At 37.2% G+C, this 23,298-nt stretch overlaps 1 protein-coding gene across 50 annotated transcripts in view; it reads right to left on the bottom strand.

Moving 5' to 3' along the window:
* LOC108103795 (sodium channel protein para) overlaps positions 1–23,298 on the bottom strand; it is a 60,287-nt gene extending 36,989 nt beyond the window's left edge. For 22 of the 50 annotated variants that reach the window (XM_017209426.2, XM_041818880.1, XM_041818885.1 and 19 more), the window contains exons 1-10: positions 23,136–23,298; positions 20,211–20,243; positions 15,221–15,376; positions 14,917–15,122; positions 10,878–11,006; positions 7,284–7,375; positions 6,895–7,171; positions 6,465–6,774; positions 4,923–5,231; positions 1,059–1,121 (exon numbers count right to left, since the gene is read on the bottom strand). In XM_017209426.2, the coding sequence (XP_017064915.1) occupies positions 1,059–1,121; positions 4,923–5,231; positions 6,465–6,774; positions 6,895–7,171; positions 7,284–7,375; positions 10,878–11,006; positions 14,917–15,122; positions 15,221–15,376; positions 20,211–20,243; positions 23,136–23,285 (1,725 nt within the window). In that variant the 5' untranslated portion in view covers positions 23,286–23,298. The remainder of the gene's footprint in view (positions 1–1,058; positions 1,122–4,922; positions 5,232–6,464; positions 6,775–6,894; positions 7,172–7,283; positions 7,376–10,877; positions 11,007–14,916; positions 15,123–15,220; positions 15,377–20,210; positions 20,244–23,135) is intronic. The other 28 variants (XM_017209459.2, XM_017209470.2, XM_017209435.2 and 25 more) reach the window with 5 other exon arrangements.

Raw genomic sequence — 23,298 nt, 5'->3', positions numbered from 1 at the left:
CAGAGGGCAAAACGATCATAAGAATGCACATTGAGACATGAAAGGTGAAGGTGAACGTGAGGCTGATAGTGATAGTGATAGTGATCAGTGATCAGTGATCAGTGACAGTGATCAGTGAGTGAGCGACTATGGCAGTGACCGTGTAACAGTGACCGTGAGATGAATTAGACATCCGGACGAGAACTGTTTCCATCGTAGCCCACTGCAGAGATCAAGCTAACCAAGAATCTGGGCGGTACAGGTCGGTGTACAGGAGGAAGGAATAGAGGACAGGCACACAGAGACAGACACACTTACAACCGAGTACAGTAAAGAGCAGTACAGTTAGTTTAGACGACTATACGTTATAGATGGATATGCATGGATATTATACATATATAACATTAGATATATATATATATATATATTTTTTTTTTTAATAGGGATATGAAGATACAGCGATACACAAAAAACAAGGCCAAAACAAGGAAACAATTATCGAAGAGTAGAAAAACCATAAAACATGTAGACAGTAATTAGACGATTAGGTGAGTAAATGGCAAATGGTTAATGTTATGGTAGGTAATGCTAATGCGAAAGCTTATCGATATGTTTTTTTTAAGTGCCAAACATGACTCTCTCATCATCTAAAAATGATCGGGGAGGTAGTATTACATATGTTTCGGATGCTACGCTAGTCTAAAGTCGTTTTTTATATACGAAAATATATATGGAAGAGGATGATGATCCTAAGGCATAGTTCAGTGTTGTTTGAATGGAAACCGTTTCGAAAACTATACATATGTATGTTCTAAATGCTGTACGGTAGCAACTGCCTACAAGATACAAGATTACTTCACTAAGTCTTGGGTGACATTGAGTCTCAGATGATCGACGAGTGATTCGTGATGTGATCTATGACCAATTCCATTATCCGCATGGATATGATCGACTGGCGGCCGATGATTTAGGGTGTACTTGTTATGTGTTTAACGCAAATCAGTGTGTCAGTGTTAGTGGGTGGTGTAACTGTGTCGTGTATTCGAGTGTATGTGTGTGTGTGTGTGTTGGGCGCTTACCTTGTGAGAACTACGTGATCCCCTGCGTATGTTAAACGGTGAACCAGGTAAGGATAAGGATGTCTAAGTTTTGTTTTTCATTATTTTTTTTTTCGGTTCGGTTTGTTTTTTCATTTTCATTTTTCATTTGTTGTACAAACAAAGTATAAATAGAAGAAGAAAAAGAAAAATGAATCAAATAAAATATATATATTCCTCGATTGCGGTTTTATAATCTATGGATAAATGTAGATTTATATTTTGTACAATTTCTTTTCTTTTCTTTTGGTTTTTTGTTTTTTTTGGGTATAAATTAATCGTTATTTGGTTGTCTACGATTTAAAGGAAAAGTTGTTACTTAGAGCATTTAGTTGTGAGTAGTATACATGTGTGTGTGGGTGTGTGTAAATGTGTTGTTGTTTTACTGTATATGTATACATATTGTGTTTAACTATGTATGTCATCCGTTTTAACATAAGATAGCAACTATATTACATTGTTTGTTGTTGTTGTTGTTTTGTAGTTGTGAAGGGTTGGGTTGATTAATTTTTAGTGTGATATATATATTTTTGGGTTCTACTTGAGCGTAGCGTTTGATTAGAAAAGTTGATTCATTTAGCTAAATATTTTTTTTTAGGGGTCGGGGTTGGAGAGAACAGAAAAACTAAAACGTTCTATAAAACGGGGGAAATATATATATTATACTTATACAGTTCGTAGATCAAGAATTATATCAATCAACAGAAAAATGAGAAAACTTCAATGGAACAATACGGTAGGAATACGGTAAACGGGTTAACGGTTAACGGTAAACTGAAAAGGTTTGAACAAACGTCGAGACTAGGAAAATTGATGTCCCATTGGCGGAAAAGTCGGCTCAATTTGAACGGTAAAACGTAAATAATCCACAAAATCAGAATCAAGTGTTAATCGTTTAAAGTTCTAAAATCAATTCTAGGCAAATCTCTTCCAAACTTCGTACGGATGCATTTCTAGTTTCAAATCACAACTCTACTGCGCTTTCGATCTCTGTTTTTTTTTTGTTCGTTGCATACTCAGCGGGGCATGGCAAGAGGGGGGCGGCTAGCGGATCGAAAATAAGGAAGGATATTTATTATCTACACGGTATGTCTGGACGGTATGTCTATTATTTTTATCATAGATCTTGGCTCTGTTTGGTGTCCTATAGACAGACTTTCTTTTCTTAAAGGTTTGTACGCGTGTTGTTTCTTGTCTGTGTGGTTTCGCTTGATTGGTTTAACAGAGCGAGACAGATAGAAAGTTGTTGAAATAGAAAGATTGTGTGTGTGGGAGAGAGAGAGAGAGAGAGAGAGAGAGATAGACAGAAGAAGCGAAAGAGAGCAACCTACCTGAGGCAACTGGGGACTTATCGATATACGATCAATGGTCAATCCCAAATAGTTTCTGCTCTCATCGAAAACTATCTGAGGCTGCCCTGAGCAAGAATTTGATGGTTGGTTAGAACGAGCTAGCGAGCGAGCGAGAGCGAGATAGCGATAGCGAGTTATCAATCAGTATATCGGTTATCGGTATATATCGTGTGGAATAGTGTATATTTTTTGAATCTTAGCTATTCAAGGCGGTTCATTGCTGTGTTAGCGCGGTTTATGAGACCTAAACGGAAGAAGCCGTTCCGCATTCAAGAGTTTATTTCTGTTCAATATTGGGAACCGTAAATAATCGGTTATTTTGTTATTGGTTATCGTCTATCGCGGGGATTATCCAATTGCACGCGTGTTTCGTGTTAGTGTAGCTGTGCGTAAAAGCAAACGCTTGCCATATGCCAGAACAAGTTAGTGTTTCGTGAGAGGTAACTATTTATTTAGCTTAGCAAGAAAGAATAAGAATCTGTGGTTATCGCAATTGGTTATCGCTCGCCCGATAGATATTGTGATTGATTCGATTCGATTCGATTGAATAGTTCGTTTCGTAATTCAATTTGATTTGATTTCAATCTGGTGCTGTTCTAGCACAAGTGGCTAAGGTTCTCCAATCAAATGGATTGATTCTCTAATTCGTTCGGCATACGTTTTGTGGCGTGTGTCAACTGTTATAATTGTTATACATTTATAGATGCTATAACGGTAAATGTAACGTTCGATCAATGCATGCAATGGTTATGCAGCCACAGAAATTATCAAATCTGAAACTCTATCGTACAATATATCAACAAATATATCGAAACGGAACGTTTAACAGAAAGTTGAAACAAGAACGGGAACTCAACATCAACTCAAACGAACAAAAAAAATCAAAAACAAACATTGATTGATGACCATAGTCAGGGATCAAAAGGATAGCAGTTAAGACCGGAACCGAAACCGGAAACAATGTAACCAAAAATCTAATTTTAATTCGAAAACCGAAAAGGAAACGTGGTATTTGTATGGGTTCAAAGCCTTTTAAGCGCAGTTCCAATGGTCAAGCCAAGCTGACGAATCTTGAAGAAGCCTATGATTCATTAATCGGTTCTCTTAGCTTGCGTTGAAATGACGGGCGTAGCAGAATGCAGTTCAAAAGCCAATTGTCAAAAAATCCATAATATATATATATTGGATATGTGGATAAGGAGTTTTCGATGTTACCTAAAGCATTCCGAGCAATGACCCAACCAAAATCGAAATCATAAACGATAAACGGATACAAATTACGAAATCAGTGGAAAGCAAAAAAGAAAACATAAAACCAAATTCAAATCTGAAGCTAGGCAAATTGGAAAAATCATTGTCAAAAGCTCCTACGATATAGAACTACGAAATCTGTCTGGGATTCTATAACCCACTGACGCTCACGTACACCCAGGCACTCGCATGCACATAACATAAAGGAAATCAAGAAAAGAAAAATCAAATAAAATGAATGAAATGATAATAATAAATAGATAGAAAGTTAAAGAGAGTTATAGAGATAGGTTAGGATCATAGTACATACATACATATCGACACGCACTAACACTATATCCATATACAGGTATGAAAGGATTCAATATCTAGTTGCATGATCATACGGGTAAATTTATACAGCATATAAGGCACGAAATGTACGATCCAATCAAAAGAGGGAGAGAGATCTAACAAAATGAGATCAAAACGAATCAAAGGAAAATCGACGAGAAACGAGAAAAGAGATAACGATACAAAATGATAGGCGATAATTGGAACTCAGGTGGTATCGATAACAATGCAAATGGCAATGTAACGGTTAACGGTAGCGGTAACGGTAACTATAACTGTAACTTTTACTGTAGCTCTAACTGTAGCTGTAGCGGCGACGCAATTTTAATCGATAGCTCATAAATGGACTCGAGAAGCTGCAACGCAAGCTAGAAACTGGAGCCCAGCGGATCGGTTATCGTTAATCGATAGGCAGCGATCGGAAAACGAGACCCTCGGCAGGGAAATCGATTTGAGTAAATGAAAACGCAACGGAAAAGCAACCTAATCGAGGCCAAAAGCAACTCAAAGGTAACACACATATATATATATATATATAGATATACGAGTATATATGTATGTATAATAATCGATAGCCCATCGGGCTAACCAAACGCAATTCAAGTACAGTTAACACATCTAGATCTAAAGACATTGGGTACAGTAGAGCCCAAACACAAACGCAAAAGCCAAACCAAAACGGATAAAGGATAAACTTTAACCAAAAACGAAAGAAAACAATCGAAAATAATTATCGAAATAATTAGGGTTTTTATATGGAGAGAGAAAACGGAATAGGGAAACGATAAGGGAAACGTTTAACGGAAACTCGTCAAATGGTATTACAAAACGTAACGGAAACGTAACAGAAAAAGACTGGAATGGAAAGGAAGGTAAAGAAAAATGCTGCGCCTGCGCTCGGAATACTTACCGTGCTCACTTTACGAACTTTGGTAGCTTGGTGTGCTGTGGTAGGTGCTGGTTGTCTTTGTATAACGCTCACCGACTCCGACTCCACCTCGACGCTGCGAATGGACATCTTCTCCTTGTTGTTGTCATCGTTGCCCTTCTCGCCGCCAACGAAAAGCTCATAGCTGATGCACGAATACGTCGGACTCTTGGCCATCTCCGGATGCAGTGCTGCCTCTTCGGCGGCAGCCGCATCCGCTGCTGCCTGAGCCTGCGCATTGGCCCGCTCCTCCAGCTTGGCGGCTTTAGCGGCGGCAGCTTCCTCAGCTTCCTACAACAATTGTTATTATAATTAGCAATTATTTACAGTCCTATCACACTCCGTAATCTCACACATCCGGAGGTTCAGGTGGGTGGGGTTGGTTGGTTTTTCATTAATTTTTCTTTTTTTCATTATTGGCTGGGGATTGGGTGGGTGGTTATAGGGTTGGGTTTTGGTTTTTGGATTTTGGTACATTACAAAGAAAGCAAAACTACACTACATTGATCGGTTATGGTTAATAGGTTATACAGATCAGAAATGAAATCATACATTAAGGTGCTGTGCTGGGTTTTTGAGGAGAGGATGGGTCTTTGGGCTTGGGATTTTTAGGTCTCAGGAACTTATTTGATACATATTTATAGCGATAGATATATATATTATAGATTGTAAGTATAGGTTGTGAGTAAATTTGATTTTTTCTTTTGTTATTTTCGTTAATAATCGTTTTGTGACTAGTGACAGGATCGGAACTAATGGTGCACTGAAATCATAAGTAAGTACGAGTATATCTCCAAAGAGTTTACATACAAGATTAAAATATATATAAGTATACATGGAGAGAAGATAGAAAAAGGGCAAGTTCCAGGAACTTTTGAAAGCTAAATGGTACGTGAGATAAGACCAGGTCTTATATAGTATAGCAGTTACTAAATGACTGTATCAGACGGAACTGAATTCGACACATTCTTTTTTTTGTTTTTGTTTTTTGTTTTTTTCTTTTTACAATGAAAAGTACAGGAAGAGAGATAGTTGTAGTTTTGATAAGATGTTGCGATAGTTGTTGATTAAGTAAGTTTGATAGACAATTAGCTAAAGCATACGATATTAGGGCATACGATATACATACGAGTAGACGATTCATATTCATATTCATATTTATATATTCATATATTCATATATTCATATATGGTACACATACAAAAGAAAAAAGCAAGTCTGTTGTGGTTGTTGCTGTGATTGGGTAGATATTCTCAATATTCGATCGAGTTCCCGCAACAATCGAAATTGAAATTATCTACCACAGCTGTTGGTTGGGATTAGTACGCTGTTTTAGTGTGTAGTTTGGTTAGTTTGTTAAGTACTGTACTTGGAATATGTCTGTTCATGTTCTTGTCCCACTGCTTAGCACTTGCTGCTGCAGTTGCATTTGCAGTTTGCAAATTGCACTTGCTGCTGCAGTGACAGTTGCAGTTGCAGTTGTTGTTGATGTCTGGGGGCATCTTGGTCTGGGTGTCTACTTACACGTATCGCCTCCTCTTCGGCAGCCTCTTCTTCTTCGGCCTTCTTTTGCAATTCGTCATACGACATGGCAACAATGGCCAAAATCAAATTCACAAGATAGAATGAACCTAGGAAGATGATGACTATAAAGAACAGCATGTGCCATGGTCCGGCAGCGCGCAACACCAGCTGATACAGATCCTCCCAGAAGTCCTGTGTCATCAGCCGGAAAGCGGACAGGAAGGCCCAACCGAATGAATCAAAACTGGTATAACCATAATTCGGATTTGGCCCAAACCCCTGCAGGCACACATAGTCGTCATCGCATTGCCTGGTATCAGATCACATCGATTGTTTTGGATAATCATGGAAAAAGAAATGAATTATAGAAATAGTTTAGTTTAATTCAAAATACTAGGGAATATCAAATATGATTATCGATCAGACTTACCCCGCTCCAGATATATTGCCGCACAGCGGAAATGAAATGCCCTCGTCTTCCGAATACCAATTCGAGCTATTGCGATTGTGATAGTCCCAGTTCTCGTCGGTCAGATTGCCCCAGGAGCCGTCCAGCGGGAACTTCTTGATGCACTTCTGAGTGAGTACGCCCATGTAGATCTGCAGGCCCATCAGCGCGAACACCGAAAGGGAGAACATGGTCAGGATTATCACATCGCGCAGATTCTTCACCGATTCAATGACAGCACCGACGATGGTCTTCAAGCCTATTTATTTGAGATATTTTTTAATAATAAATTTGATATATCTTATAGTAGAGATTGTTTTTAATTCAATATATAGAAAGATGATAAAGCCTTTCATAAACATAATTCATACCTGGCACAATGGCTACGGTTTTAAGCGCTCGCAGCACCCTAAACGTTCGCAAGGCTGCTAGATTACCTAAATCTATACCCATGGTCACATAACTGCAGATCGGATATAGATTTCGATTTCGATTTCGATTTCGATCGTTGATTGTCGTTGTGTAAGAAGAAGAAGATGTCGTAATGCGTATTTCGATGGCAGGGGTCAGCAGTTACAGATACAGATACGGATATACACACAGAATGTCATCGAGTATTAGTAATTAGAGTGCTATAGGCATGCGATTAAGTTGGTTATTTATAGAATTTGCTTCGATTCGATTTGATTCGATTGCATTCGATATAATTACAAATGTTGTGGGTTCATTATTCTCTTATGTTCTTCGTTACAAAGCAATTAACGGAAATCAAACGAGTGTATGTAATGTTCGTGTGTGTTAGTGTAAATATGTATGTATATGTATGCCATAAAAAGCCAAAAATGAATGCGAACTTTGACATATGCCTCTAAACATAGGTACTAAAATAAATAAAGCTACAGCCCGGCCAAGTTTATTACACATTTTGTAAATTAGCTTCACCTGGGCCACTTCCCACCCGTCCTTGGCCCATCGATCAATGGCTGGCCATAAAAAAAGCATATTAATAGAGCCTGCTTATCCCACCCCTGTGCCCTCTCCCCCAACCAGGAGGTGGTATACAGTGACCCGTCGTACGTCATCCTTTGGGAATTCTCGAATGGTATACGATGGGTGGTTAGATATGGTGTAGGTGGTCTTTAGGTAGTTGCACCACCACCCAAACTGAAAGTGCCACTAGCAACAGCGGTTCCATTTATTTTTCATGAATATTTATCGATTTGTCTACCATTGCGTGCCATGCTTTCGTATAATTGCCTGTTTTTTATATTAAAACAAAAAAAAGAAGGAATACAAATGGAATAAAGCTGAGGATCCATCGGAACACAGATGGTAAAAATCCAAAAGGCTAACAATTCTAAACTAAATTATGATCATAAAGATTGTTTTAGTCTTCAGTTAGTAACAATGATCTACCTACGTATACGTAATATTTTAGAATTCTCATAAATAACGTATACGTAATATTTACAAAATATCAACAAATTACGTATACGTAATATATGAAGCATTACAAAAATTACGTATACGTAATGTTTTGCTATGTGAAAGATACAATAGCCCGCATTTCATACATTATGCTAACTTTCCTTTCAAATCCTCTTCTGAGATCTCAAAGTATATAACGGGTTTTCCCCTTACCCCAGTCTTAGGCTTGAATACGTATACGCAATGTGGCCATAATCCTGTTAATACGCCAACCAGTTCGTTTTAACAGTGTTATAGGACCTATTTCTGGCTGAATCCTGGCCATCGTGTGAAAAAACTGCCTGCCCAACGAGTGGCCTGCATTCGCAAAACTCTCGCTCTTCATGCGGGAAAACGAAAAAAAAAATAGGGGGAAAAACAAGAAAAAATATGGAAAAAACACGAACACTTTAAGCCGGAGCTTTAAAATGTCGTGCCTGGCATTGACGAGCCAAGGCTGCGCGTCCTGGCGGCGCCACCAGCCAAATGTGCCGCACGACATAGTCACCTCCCCTCCTCCAGTTTGGGGGGGCCACCCAAGGGGGAGAAGAAAAATAAAGAGAAAAGAAAAAGTATGGCAAATAGACAGCTCCAATAAATGCTTAAAATGAAGCAGAAAGCAATGAAATGGAATTGTCACGAAACGACAAAAAGAACAAGGGAAAGCGGCAATTTCAAACAAAAAAGAAAAAAAACAAGAAACGAAAAGAAAAGAGAAAAGAAAATATAACCCAAAGATGGGAAATGGAACAAAAAATTAACTTGAGCGACCAAAAATTTGTTTATGGCTTTTTTATTTATGTGTTTGTCTGTGTGTGTGTGAGTGCTTAGAAAATAATCGTAGAAAATCCTGGCATGTGCCTCTGTGTGTGTGTGTATGAGTATGTGTTTGTGTATGGTTGGGCGCGTCATTAGAAACGGAAAAAAATAAATCAATAAAAATGCTCCGTTAACGCGACTTTTTTTGTTTCCCTCGCGTGTAACGTATAATTCTATAGAATTCTATGGCCATAGCTGTTTTCTTGTGGCTGCCCTTTTTTTTTTGCCGTGTTTTTCCCCCATTTTGTTCTTTCCTTCTTTTTTTTTTTTTATTATTTTCCAACTGCTGACTCTAATGAATGTAATTCCATTTGCTCTTTGGTCGTGTGCCTCTGTTCATTTTAATTTGATTCAGCTTCTACTTTTGAATATTTCCGTTGGCCTCTCCCCTTTGATTAATTCTACAAAAAGAAAGCACCTACATTCCTTCCTCACTCTATGTACATTTTTTTTTTTTATTAAGTCGAAAAGTAATTACTGAGTTGGCCATAAACACACACTTTGTTTTTTAGGTATTTGGAAATTTAGATTTTTAGGCTAACTGGCAGCTATGAAAATCCTCAAAAAGAAGAAATATCCTTTAAAAATCTTTAACTTAACCAGGATTTAAGTTTAGTTTTTTCTGCTTAACGCTCTCACTGACCATATTCCCCACCCCTTCTCCGACAAACATCTGCATTTTTTATGGCCAAAGAATTTTACTAGATTTTTTTTCCTGTATTCCAAAAGCTCATTTATGCAATTGCTGATGCTGATAGAACACACAGCTGTCTCTTTGATTGCATTTAATGGACCAGCAAAATATGCATACGAGCATCTATATGCATATGTCTGTAAATCGGCTAACGCCGCGTTCCGTTCAGCCTTCAGCCTCGATTTTTCCCCATTTTTTTTCTGAACGTTTTTTATCGGATTTTTTTTTCCGCTTTTCATTGATTGACTCAACTCGATGCTGCTAATTGCCCGACTCCCACTCGCACAAATACATATGTATACAAGAGTATATAAGTAGTGGTACTGGCACAGCCACGATTATGTTAATGAAGTGTGTACTTGTGTGGGTGTGTGTGTGTGAATTTTTTTTGCATAAATTGATAATAATAATAATAAATATTGTATGCAAATATTGCTAATTTGTAATCAGAAGTCAACTGACTGTAAACTTCAAACGGAAAAAAAAAACTATACCAGAAATTATTCATAAAATCGAAATGGAAAAAATGGCGTGGGAAAGTGGTAAAAGGGGTTTCTTGGTAGAGGAAAGGAGTTGAGGGTAAAAGGACTGCTATTCAGTTTCGTGTGACTACAGTTTATACGATGGATGATAAATTCAGTTACGAATACCAATACGAAAGCAAATTGTAAGTCAAAGGCAACACAAGAAACGAGAACTGATCCTTAAATGATGATACGCTTTAGTGCGAAGGAAACTGCTCAGGACCGAAAAAATACTATTTGTGATTATTAAATATAATTAATTTTAAGTAATTTACTAAAAGAGACACTTAAACCGCATATTTTTTCGGTTCTAAGGCAGCAAAATTAATGATGATTATTGTAAGCATGATATACGTGATTTATGATAATTTATAATTATTCAATTGTAATAAGGAATATAAGTATTAGATATGTATATATTTATATGTTTATATATATTTATATAGGTTTATATAACTCACGCTAAAGCTATTACTACGAAGTCCAGCCAATTCCATGCATCTCTAAGATACGTAAACGGGCATAAAATGAAACCTCGTGCCATCACTTTAACAGCTGATTCAAATGTGTAGATTCCGGTGAATATCACCCTAAAAACGAATTGAATTTCGAAATGCAATTTGTTGTTTGTTGTCCTCTTGGCTCTTATTTTTATGCACTTCAAATGTAGATTGAAATGTTTTTATTTTTTTGGTTAGACTGCCTGATATGATCAACGAAACAAACAATACAAAAACACAAAAAAAAAAAAAACCAACAACAGACACACAGAAAAACTAAAACCAATTGGTAAAATGTTGACCAAGAAAATAGATGGTTAAGACTGGTTAAATAGATATCCAAAAAGTAAAATATTTCAAATAGAGTTAGAGGAATAAAATCGGAGCTTAAAAGTAGGCTACACTCCTGGCTCCCAATGCCTCCGATGCGGTCTCCACATTTCGTTCCAGCGTTGATTTACCATTTGCATTTCCATCAACCGACTTTTATCGTTGGTTTTCCAAGTTAGTACAAGGTTTATATTCATATTCATATTCGTACTTTTTTTTTTTAAAACTAACTTAATTGATTAGCCTATTAACATCTGTCTCTTTTTTTTTTAGCTTTTTGTGAAATGGTTCCACCAACAACCTCAACGAGCTCAATGATAGTATCTCCCTATCTGTGATTCACAAATTGCCTTTTTGCTTTTGTTCTAGATTGATGTACAGCCACTACAGTCCCCGTCATTTAAATAGCAGTCACATAAAGCCAGCACACACACTCAAACACACAGAGAGGATTGACTGACAATTAAGGTTTAAATTTCTAAAGAAACATTTATAAAATTGAAAAATTATTATTTATATAACTTAAATATTTGATTTCTTCATTTCCCAACACCTTTAGATTTTCTTTAGCTACTGAAAGAAACTGAATTTGAAAGAAAATGCCTTCTACTTCACATCAAAAGGACACTTGGCACTAGTACTAGTACTCGACCGTCCTAATTACTGAATTGCAGATGCAGATAGACAATTGTCAATGTCAATAATGGTTAATACTTAACGGCCAACTGCTTGACGCTGCTGCTTTTGTGTGGGAAGCTGTTGGTTCGTGTGGGTGTGTCAGATCAATAGGCCGACCTTCGGCCAACTGTCCGCCCATCTACGCCCATCCACGACAACCCCCTCCCCCCCTGCTGTTACGCCTCCTGCTGCCTGGTTAGCCATTTGACAGATTTCAGGCAGCATTTCAGACAACACAGTTCGTTGTATTTGTCGTCTTGTCCTTTGGGCGCCGCAACTAGTTTAAAGTCGCTGCAGGAGAGGAGGAGAAAGAAGATGGATAAAGAGGTTGTGGGGTTGGGAAGACGAGAATGCGTCTGACCTAGGCCCCAATGCCTGTGAAGGACACTTTAGCTGTGTTTTAATTGCAGGTATTATGTCTTTCTCAGGGGCCTAGAATAAGTGTGACCCCTGCACTGAGCGAAAAGAGGGCTACCTTTGCATTACTGTCGCTTCTCTTTTTGAACTTCTTTTTTTTCCAGAATTTTTAATCTTAAAGTTCTTTAGAAAATTGTATCAACTAAAAGTTCATTAGAACGAAAAGGCTGGAAAATAAAATGAAAGTGATTTTTCCCACTGCATCTTTCATTCTTTCTTTCGCTCTCTCTCTCTCTCGACCCACATTGAGGAGCGTCCTTTGGCTTTTCTTTCTCTGCTATATACCGTACATTCATACTTTCCCTTTTTCCAGGTCTCTGTGTGTGTGTGTGTGTGTGCGTGTGTCTCAAGTTATGCAGCACCTGCTGTTTAAGGACCCATCCCCTACACTTCCTGAACCCTCGAACGCGTCCAACCCCTTGGCCAAGTTCAAGTGGCACTTCCGCTTGCACTTCCATCTGGCTGCCATCTGCTCCTCCTTCTATACTTATCCTTATTCTTATTCTTATAGTTATCCTTATACTGTCACTAACACTGTCTGTTGTCTCTGTCTCTTAGGGTGCTCAATTCTGATACCAAATCTGCGACAATATCTTTGATATCAGCTAGAAAAATGACGTAACTCTTTTCACTTTAAATTTTGCTTTTTTTTGTTGTTTTGTCGGCGCATAGCGCTCTCTTCAAAGCATTTTTGCTCGCTTGGCTTTCCTTTAAGTATATGTCGCTAGATTTAATCATTACCTATATACAACTAACTAGGATTGTTTTTTCTAAGATAAACAACTTCTAGATGAGCTCTAAAACGAATCGAGTCGAGTTACTATTTAGTAAAAAGAGCGAGAGTCAGATGTCCTGCTGAATTATAGGATTTCTATATATCTATAAATTGATTTACTATCTATATATTATATATACGGGATCCAAAGATCCATCAACTGTTCTAAGGTTATGAGTTCTCTAAGTCAGCTAAAAAACGTCTACTTTACGTTTACCCCCAAAAAAGTATACTATACTTTACTATACCAACCCCTTGTACAAAACTGGTTTATATTATCTAAAACTAAATTCGATTATATAGTTGGGGGGATCTTAACTATGATTACATATGATTTACATAGATACGATGATCAAAAATGAACTAAGTTCTGTTTCTAGTTTGGGATTACTTGGTTTTAAGTTTTACAATACATTTTTTTTGGTTTACTTAATAAATATTGTTTTAACAATTTACATAATTTCTATCTATGGATATAAGTCTAAGTATGTTCTAGGGATGTGTAAGATATGTAGGTTATTAAACTAGTTAGCTAGGGACTACAATCGAAACTTTACGTTACACTAAATTACTTGATTTACAAATGATATATCGATTGAATTTAATTCGAAACGTGAACAAACCAAAACCAACCAGTCCCAGCTGGACCCAGCTCTACGAGTTACCAACAACCCAACACATGGGGGGTGGGGTTCGGTTTCGGATTGGGATATATAGTCGGTTCTCGGGAGGATTGCGATTGAGTTATTGGGTGATTGGACCCAAACACAGATGGACTAGCGTGGCAAATTTACAGTTTGAATGAGTTAATCGAATGAATCTGTTAATTGGAACGCGGCGAGTGGTGGCTTTATGATCGAGTTTATCGAACGATCGAATATATATATATATATCTTGCAAATAGTTACTCACGACAGAAAAACGAGTACGAGTTTATGAGGATATTACATATATATATATTTTTTGATATATTTATAGAGTTAATATTTATAGAAGATAGTTATGTATGCTGTTTGATGCGATAGTGGTGGTGTCATATCATACAAGAGCAGTTTGGTCAATAGATTGACCATCATCACCGAGAAGTCATACCACTACCTATGATAATGCATCATGATAACAAGGTTCTCTTTTACTGGAAATGACTTTTTTTTAGCTACCTAGGAACTTTACTTTACTCGACATCTCTTTACCTTTGCCTGCGTCGTTCATAAAGATTGATTATTAGACAGTTAAATGGAATTGAAATATATATATATATATATATATATATATATATATATAGAGATTGAAATATATATATAGTACAGGTTACATATCGATTGCACTTTGGTTTGTTGCTGTTTTTCGATTTCTTTTCTTTTCGTTTGGCTTTTGTTGAAATCATAGAGGAAAGAAATTCAAGTTTGACCTAAATACACATCTGCATAAATATCGAAAAAGTTACATATATAGTAGTATCGTATAATATATCGGTTTTAAATATATAATTAAATATGTCGATTATATAGCACATAGGTATATAGATGTTTATATACTTATATGACTAGTACAGAGTAATAATAATATTTAGTTAAAAAGAAAAACTAAACCATAAACCAAAGAAAAATCAAAAATCAACTTAAATAAGTTTTGTAAAATCAAATTGATCTAAGGTTAAAGTTAATCGAGAAATCAAGTGTATTCAGTTGGGGTTTACATATTATTATATAGTATATGTGGTCAGATAAATTATATATATATACTGTATGGAATATATATATGTATGAAAATGAATAGGGGGGGGGGCGTAGTACTTACTCAGTGGACTCAACCGTGGGCGTTGTCGGCATTATCATCAGGATGCAGTTGACGAGAATTGTGGTGATGATGAATAGGGAAAATAATGGATGCACTAGAATGTAAATGGCCACACGACGTATCGGATTGAATGGATCGAGCAGCCACATTGCTTTTGATGCAGAAAAGCGAAAAATATCTTTTCCTTTGCTTACAACTACGAATGTCTGCAAGAGATCATCAAGAGCAATTTACGATATTTGGTCAATATAAATTTCGATAATAAGTTCAAATCTTTCCTTTCTTATTAAACAAGATCACTTACCAGTACATTGCTGTAGTAGGGATCGATATCCTCGAGAGGAGTGGAGGCCAATTCCGGCGGGAAGCTGCCCTGCAATCGAACAGGTATTGGCACACCCTGTTCAAGTGTAGGATCCGGTTGTGGACCTTCATCCTCGTCCTCGTCATCATATCGGATCTGTGTTGTCATTTTTGTCATAAGCGTTTGATTGCGGCGAGAATAGAACGATTTGAAGCAAAAATATAGATTAGCAATAAGTTAGATAATAATAAAACGCACTAACTAAAAAAACAAATCACACGGCATATCTGAGACCGGTTTGGGAACTTAAAAAACGAAATCGAAAGTATCGTTAAAATCATAAAAGGCCAGAAGGTGAGCGGCACACACAAATCAACATCAATTTCAAGCGCTTTCTTTTCGGATTCAATTCGAATTTCGTGATGGTTTCAGTTTTGCATATCAGAGATTATTTTTTTTGCTATACACATATACATATATGGGTATCTGGCGAGAATATATCGATTATATATAACTTTTAAGTATTATATATATATACAGGTTGATAGTGAAAGCAAAAGGATGGGAGAGAGAGACAGTTAAGGGTCGGAGGGGGTTCTCAGCAGATTCTTTTGGTATGCAAAAGTAACACCAAGTCGATTATGACCAATATTCTGGGTTGCACCTTAATTTTTGGGCGCTTCATCATTAGCTTTTCAGCATTTTTTTTCTTTTCTTTTTAGGTTCAAAGAAACGGAAGGGAAACAATATGAGTTTATAAGGTGGAAAACTAAAAAAAAAACGGAAACGGAAATGCTTATGGTAAACGGAAAAGGAAACTAAGGTAACCAGTGTTGGACAAGGTACTTTTCCATGTGTGTTTGTGTGTGTGTAAATATGTGGCATGCCCTTTTCTAATAAGAGTTCGAAACTAAAAATAACGTGTCCAGTGTTGGTAAACGATTAGCTACAATGTGCAATCACTAGGCTATAACTATATATTGTATTCATAGATTGGTAGGTTAGGAAAATGGTGGATAATCGTTGGATCACAAGCAGGAATGTGGATAAAGAGGGAAAACTCAATGTCACCGAGCCGACATATTGTGTTTCATTTTTTGTTTTGCTTTTTTTTGGAATATTTTATGATTGGGCAGACAAACATTATTCTTGCATGTTCTGGCAACTTTTAATTGCCCCGCCATGCATATTGTATGACAATATTTCGGCCCAGTGACGACGACTTGCCTTGGGTTCTTGGGTGTTCCAATACCCCATACACCATACACCATATACTACGAGTGAGTATGAGTTCTATCCCTATATTCCCATACCAAATCTATCCGCCTCCCTATCGATTTCAGTTCGGATGGGGTAGAAGTCGGTACTGAAAATGTACTGTTTTTACTTTCCACGGACACACGGACACGTGCAATGCCAAAAGCAAATTTAAAGAGCTCACAGCTCACAGCTCACAGCTCAGAGCTCAGAGCCAAAAGCACAAAAACTCTAACGTCACTTTATGAAACGTATCGTTCGATTCACCCTCTCGCTCTGGCCATATATATATATATATATATACCACATATAAACTATACTATATCATACAATACGATACTATATAAGTACGACCCACTATACTATATATACGTATGTATGTAGGTACACGAACATTGGAGAAACGAGGAGTAGTATATGGCAAAGAGAAAGAAAGAAGGCCAGAAAGGGAGAGCGAGAGAGTGAGCCACAAAAAGAAAGAAGGGGAAAAAAAACTAAAGGAAAAAGGAAAAATTCCATAATAGTTGGCTTGGCGTGACAATTAGATTGTCTCTGTATATATATATGTGTGTCTGTATGTGTGTAAGAATGTTTAAGTGTGTATGTATGTGTGTGTGTGTGTGTGTTTCTGGAGCCGAGGCTTTGACGCAATTGCGGCACTCACCACGACACCAAAACCAAAACCCGGACACGGACACGGATACGGCCAGGGAGTTGGTGGTTCGATGGGCGGTTCGAGCCTCTTTAAACAGCCAACTCGAGTCTATATTTAAACTAATATAAAGGCAAGCCGCAAAGTTGCCAGAAAGAGAGGCAGATATATGGCAGCCGGTTTTAACCGGACATAAGTCGTCCTCGCGCTTTCGCTGTCCGCGTACTGATTACAAATTTATGACGCATTCGGCGAACGCAATGACGAGATGAGGTTAGGTTAGGAGTTAGCTAAAGTTAGTTTAAGCAGTGGTTAGCTTTGGAAATGGAATTTCATATTAGTAAGCTAAAGGAAGGAACGTCTAAGGGATGTAAGGAAAGCTAGGATATCGGATAGGAGTCTAGTTAAGTTCGAGATCAAAAGAGGTTAGCCTTCGGTAAGAAATTTTTGCACAGAAAAAGATATTTCAAAACTAAAAAAGGACAATTTAGGACTTTGGTTGGTTGTTGCCTAAATACGTAACGATTCCAATTTGCAGGGAAAGAAACAGGATTCGTTGCGAGGAAGTTGGAAAAACTAAAGGTATTGGAAAAAGTAGCTAAGAGAGAAAAAGTTTCTCATGCGGCATGCAACGTCAACTACAAAGACATGCACACTCCTAGGCACACGCACTTTCACGCATTTATGTACACATACACCCAGGCACACCTTTACAGAGAGATAAGCAGGTGGTTTCTTTTCTTTTTTTTGTGGGGAATGGTATTTTTTTTTTTGGTTGGGTTGCTGGTTTTCGAATTCAGGAGATTCTACAGTTTTTGTCTGAAGCCAACTACAAATGATAGTTCAAACCGAAACGGAACCGAAGCTGATAAACCTCTTAATGATGTTCATCTAACACTAGGAATTATAATTAACAATAAAGGCCAAGCTTCAAGATATTGCTAGAATGTTAGGGTTAGGTTGGATTTTGGTTTATGGTAGATTGGATTGCCTTGGACATGCTCGGAAAGAGAGTTCTTCTGATTTGGTTGGATTTTGGGTTTTCCCAGCAATATGTTGAAGGTTTTTGTGACCCTAGCTTCGATATAAAACCGAAGGAATCGGTCGGGCTGTGGCTAACCTTGGATGAGATACTTTGTCTGGCACTTACTCGATTCACCTCCCACAACTTACAGTACGCTGGCCACTCGGTGACTCATCTGTTTGTTCGTTTGCCTTTGACTTCTCCTGCGCTCCCATATATATATATAGTTTCTCGTTCTTTATTGGTTTTTATGTAATCGTTTCTATAGGTCGGAATTTGTATGTTTTTTGATTTTTTTAAATGTTGGTTGGTTGGTCCGTTTGCGGGGCAATGCAAAAATTTGCTCTTTAGGAAAATCTTTGCGGATTGCTCGCCGCCTTTGAAAATCATCAGACATCTGCATAGTATGGTCAAAAGAAACGAGCTTCTAGCCTTCCTAAAAACCTAGTTTCTACTTTCACCTATCACGGGGATGCAGAGCTGGATCGGGTGGGTTTTGTGTGTGTTTATAAATATATAAGGGATATATATAGGATATCTATATATGTCTTACATCTGCTCACATTGAGAACAACAAATATTACACATACGCACACAAATTACTCAAGTATATTAGTTGGCAAAAAAAAAACACATATATATATAAATATATATAGTAAATACATTTACGGTTACATATAGTTACGGGGGGTACTCTGTTTTGGTTTTTATATTTTTTTTGGGGGGGGTCAGGGAACCCTTGATTTGCCATTAATACTTGTCGATGATGCACCCAAGCCAGCCCATGTTTGTTAGCTGTTCTTTTGGTACCTGCCTTGGGGCCACCATCAGGACATTTGCTAAGCTCCTTAGCCACTAGCTAGGCACAGGCACACAGTCAATTCGGGGGACTCCACCTTGATAAGTAATTGAAGCCCCCGGCGGCTGGGCCAGCAATGTGTTGTAACAATAACTATGGCAATGCCAAATGGCAAAAGGCAAATGACAAAGGGAAGATATTTATAATACACACTTATAACCTGAAGCATTATATTTAACAGCAATAGATATAAAATATAAGAAAAACTTGTGGTCTTCGCAACGGCTAGCCGAAGTCATTAGAGGTCCTTGCGAGGTATAGGTAAAGGTTGTTCTCATAAGAAACTTTAGTTAGTTGGAAGATTTAGTGAAGGTTAGAAGGACTTAGACATTTCAGACTTAAACTCTAATAAGAAGAAGTTAAAAAAAAAATCGGAAAAATTCTTCACAATAAGATGAAGTTTAACTGTCAGATCAGATTGACTATAATACCACACCTCAGCAAGGATCTGAAGCTTATGTAGGCTGAGAAAAGCGAAACAGTTAAAAGCATATTTCCAGCTGCATTTTTTTGTATAAATTTGTTGGCTATTTAAAGGTGGAGCTTAGGGTTTTTATAATATTATTTTCTTTTTTCTTGCATTAAGCGGCCCGGGGCAGTGGGAAAGTTATAGAACGGCAAAGATATAGTACGAATTTACGATATACATAGATACAAGCTTACGTACGAGGGCTACATTTAAGGATCAAATACAAAGATATATATATATATATATATATATATTCACGTATGTAAAGTAGTAGATACTGGGAACGAGATATATATATATATATTATATATATTGAGTCTGGGGGCACACCAGTGTGGGGTCTGGATCAAACTGAGCTAAGTGGCGTGGATTGGCTGGCTTGATTGGTTAGTTGCAGCAGAAAAGTTGCACAAAGAAAACGAGGAACCAACAACGGAAAATGGCAACGGAAAATTGTTCGGCTAAAGGAAAACGATTTGTGGCAATAAAGTCTTAACTCAAAAAAAAAAAAAGAACAAAGAAACGGCACGAAAAAGGTAAAATCATAAAACTTTTCCTTCGATTCAGATTGAGATTGAGATTCTCTCTCAAGGTGTGTGTGTGTATGTGTGGGGTCGGGGGGGTAGTGGTTCGGGGGGAAATTGGTGTGGGTGTTTCATATATTTTTTTTTTTTCTTATTTTGTTGTGTTTTCTGTTTTGTTTTTTAGTTTTTCTGAGCAAAATCTTACTTCTTTTTGTTTTTTCTTGCGACCATATTGCGGCTGAAAGAAGATTTGGATTTGGTATTTGGTTTAGGGCATTCATTACGAGCATTATATCAAGTTCAAGTAAAAAGTAGCGTAGTAGGAGTAGAGAAAAGTTCATGTTCGATTTGATTTTTGTTTTTTTTTTCGCAATTTTGTTTGATTGCATTATGCAAGCGCCGAATTCGCATTTGTCATTCATTATTGATGGTTTTTGTTTTTGTTTTATTCATTTATAATCATTTTTATATTCATTTTTTTGGTCCAGACAGCAGCGCGCAAAAGTTTCGTTGAGAGAGAGCGTTCAAAAAAGTAGAGAGAAAGTTGTAAATGAAACGGAAGAAAAGTACACGAAAGAAAAAACAAACGGTAGAAAGTGGTTATGTAGGCGAGCAGTTTTCAGCATTATGTCAGGGGGGGGGGAGGAAAGGGGGGTTATACATATATATGGGATATATGGGATATCGACAATCGATATCAGCTAAACCCTTTGATATTTGATATTTTGCGCATCTTCGCAATGGTTTTATATAGATCATGATTAATGTTTCTCGATGATCTGATTGATTGATTTCTATATCTAGTGTGGTTGTGTCTGTATCTGTGACTGGGTGTCTTTTACAGAGTGAATGGGAGATATCGTTGGAGGCGGGACAATAGAGACAGAGAGTTAGAGGCGAAGTTATAGAGACAGAAAGTTGAAAGTTCAAAGTTTATTGGGGTGCGCATGGGTTAAGTCGTTGCTTGTCTATGTGTATGTGGCTTATGACAATGCGCTTTGATGGTTTTGTACAAGATTATATATCAGAGAGCTATGATTGAGCTTTTTGTTCTGATGGATCCGAGAATTAGCTATAGATTTTCCTTGTTTTCCAGAGTTTTAAGATCAAAGATCCTTCTTTACTAGCTGTTGTATAGCAGTTAGCTTTTTGTTTGGCTAGTGGCCTTTAAGTCTTAGTTAAGTGTTTTATATCATATAGCTTTATGTCTTATCTTTGGGTTTGTCAGCGTTATATACAATCCAGTATATTTCTGGCTTCATAGCATGATTTTGGATCTCTGTAATTCTGGACCGTTTATTAGGCAGTTTAATGACTCCATTTATTAGCAAGTCTCAATATTGGCTTTTAAAATTCTCTCCAAAGATTTTCTCCATAAAATGAACACGAGATTGTTGATGATTCGATTGTTAATGGTCTGATTTGGAAACTGAATACTGACACTAATGATTGGCAAATGGACACAGTTATCAAGTTTTGATATTCACAAGCGATTCGGCTATTTACAGAACGATACCTGGAGGTCTGCTAAAAGGTGTGTGTGTGTGTGTGTGCAGTGTGTGCTGAGACGAGGAGGACATGGTGGGTCATGGACATGGACGTAGACTTGACCTGGGATTTATCTATATATATATATATATTTGTATACCCAAGTCGCTCGTTGAAATCAAATCGAAAGAAAACGAAAATTTAAATCAAAATAAAATTAGAAACTTAAAAAATTGGTAGCCTTCGACTAGTACAATACGATAACGATACGACAATTTAATAAATGTTAAGAGTTGCTGGCATTGAAAATGATATATGGGTTTTACGCAATAATACAACAAAAATAAACAAAAACAAAAACAAGTTGATTAGGTAATCGATTAGGATACACATTAGAACATATTACGAAGCCAATGGGTTACAAGAATACACAGTTTTCTTACTCTCAAATAGATAAAAACAATTAAACAAACCAACAAACGAACAAACATACAACGATTATGGCAGGAAAGAAATTTTACAGATACGTTACGATATCGGTACGTACAAAGAGCATATATTTTGGGGTTTTTGGCTGGATGGGTGGTAAGGGGGAAATTTTTTCATTAATGCTGAATACAAAATACGAGTACACACAACCAAATATTAAAAACATAAATCACTTTACTATTTCTTTTAGACACTTTTATGTTTTGGAATTTTGTTCGAAATTAAAAGGAATTAACCACAAAAAACTTAAAATCGTAATGAAAATTGGTGGATTTATGCTGGGGTTCTTTTTTTTTTTTGATTTCAGTTAGGATGAAGTTTTTTATCTACGATTTACGAAACATTTACGACTTTACGAAGATTTAGGTGAAATGATAGAGCAAGGGTTAGTTGAGATAACGGAGGAGGTCCATTTTGGGGCAGATTGAGAAAAGATCTGCTTTTATTTTGTGAGGGGCGGGGGTTTACGTTTGGATGGCAGAGGGGTCAAGCACAGTGGAGTTTATATGATATAATGACTCTGAGATATATGAACAGATGGATAAAATGGTTGAGATAGCTGCATTTACAGAGGCTGAGATGAGATTGAAGATTAACTGACAATGACAAACAGAGGGGGATATACGAGTATATATGGCGATAAAAAGGAGAACTGTTTAGACACAGACGCATTCGATATACAGATACGTATGACTGCTTGTGAGTTGAATGGTTGGTTATGTTGTTGTTGTTGTTGTTGTAGTTGTTGATGTTGAACTTTTTTCGGTTAGATATATGTATGTTTTTGTATGGGGTTATAGTTAGTAGAACATATTTTGAGTATTATTGTTAGTATTATTATTATATATTATATGTAAAATAGACGTTCAGGCTTAAGTTGAAGCACGAACAAAAGCGCACAGTAGCGGCAATCGGTTAACGCTGATCACTGATCGATCTTGATTGATTAACTCATTTGCTTATCGATCAGTGATCAGGACCGAACATTTTGGCATTCGATCTCAATTGGAAGTCAATTCACTTAGACGAAGAGAGAGAGAGATACATATACGGATACAGATACAGATACAGAAATAGTAGTAGTAGTAGTAGTAGTAGTAGAGTAGGCACACAAAATTGAATAAGCTATCGACATTCAGCTAGAAATAATTACCACCTCTCCCTCGGCTCTCTTTCTTTCCAGCTCCTTCTGCTTTTCATGTTCAGCGGCAATGCGTTGTTCGATTTGCACCAATGATTCGCGGGTAAAGGGACGGAACAAACTGCGTTCTTCCTCAGATATCGAGTCGGAATCTTCTGTCATTGTCTATGCGGCC

This window comes from Drosophila eugracilis, unplaced genomic scaffold (assembly GCF_018153835.1).
Source record: "Drosophila eugracilis isolate 14026-0451.02 unplaced genomic scaffold, ASM1815383v1 contig_408, whole genome shotgun sequence".
NCBI lineage: Eukaryota > Metazoa > Arthropoda > Insecta > Diptera > Drosophilidae > Drosophila > Drosophila eugracilis.
This window is presented reverse-complemented; position numbering and strand designations above follow the sequence as displayed.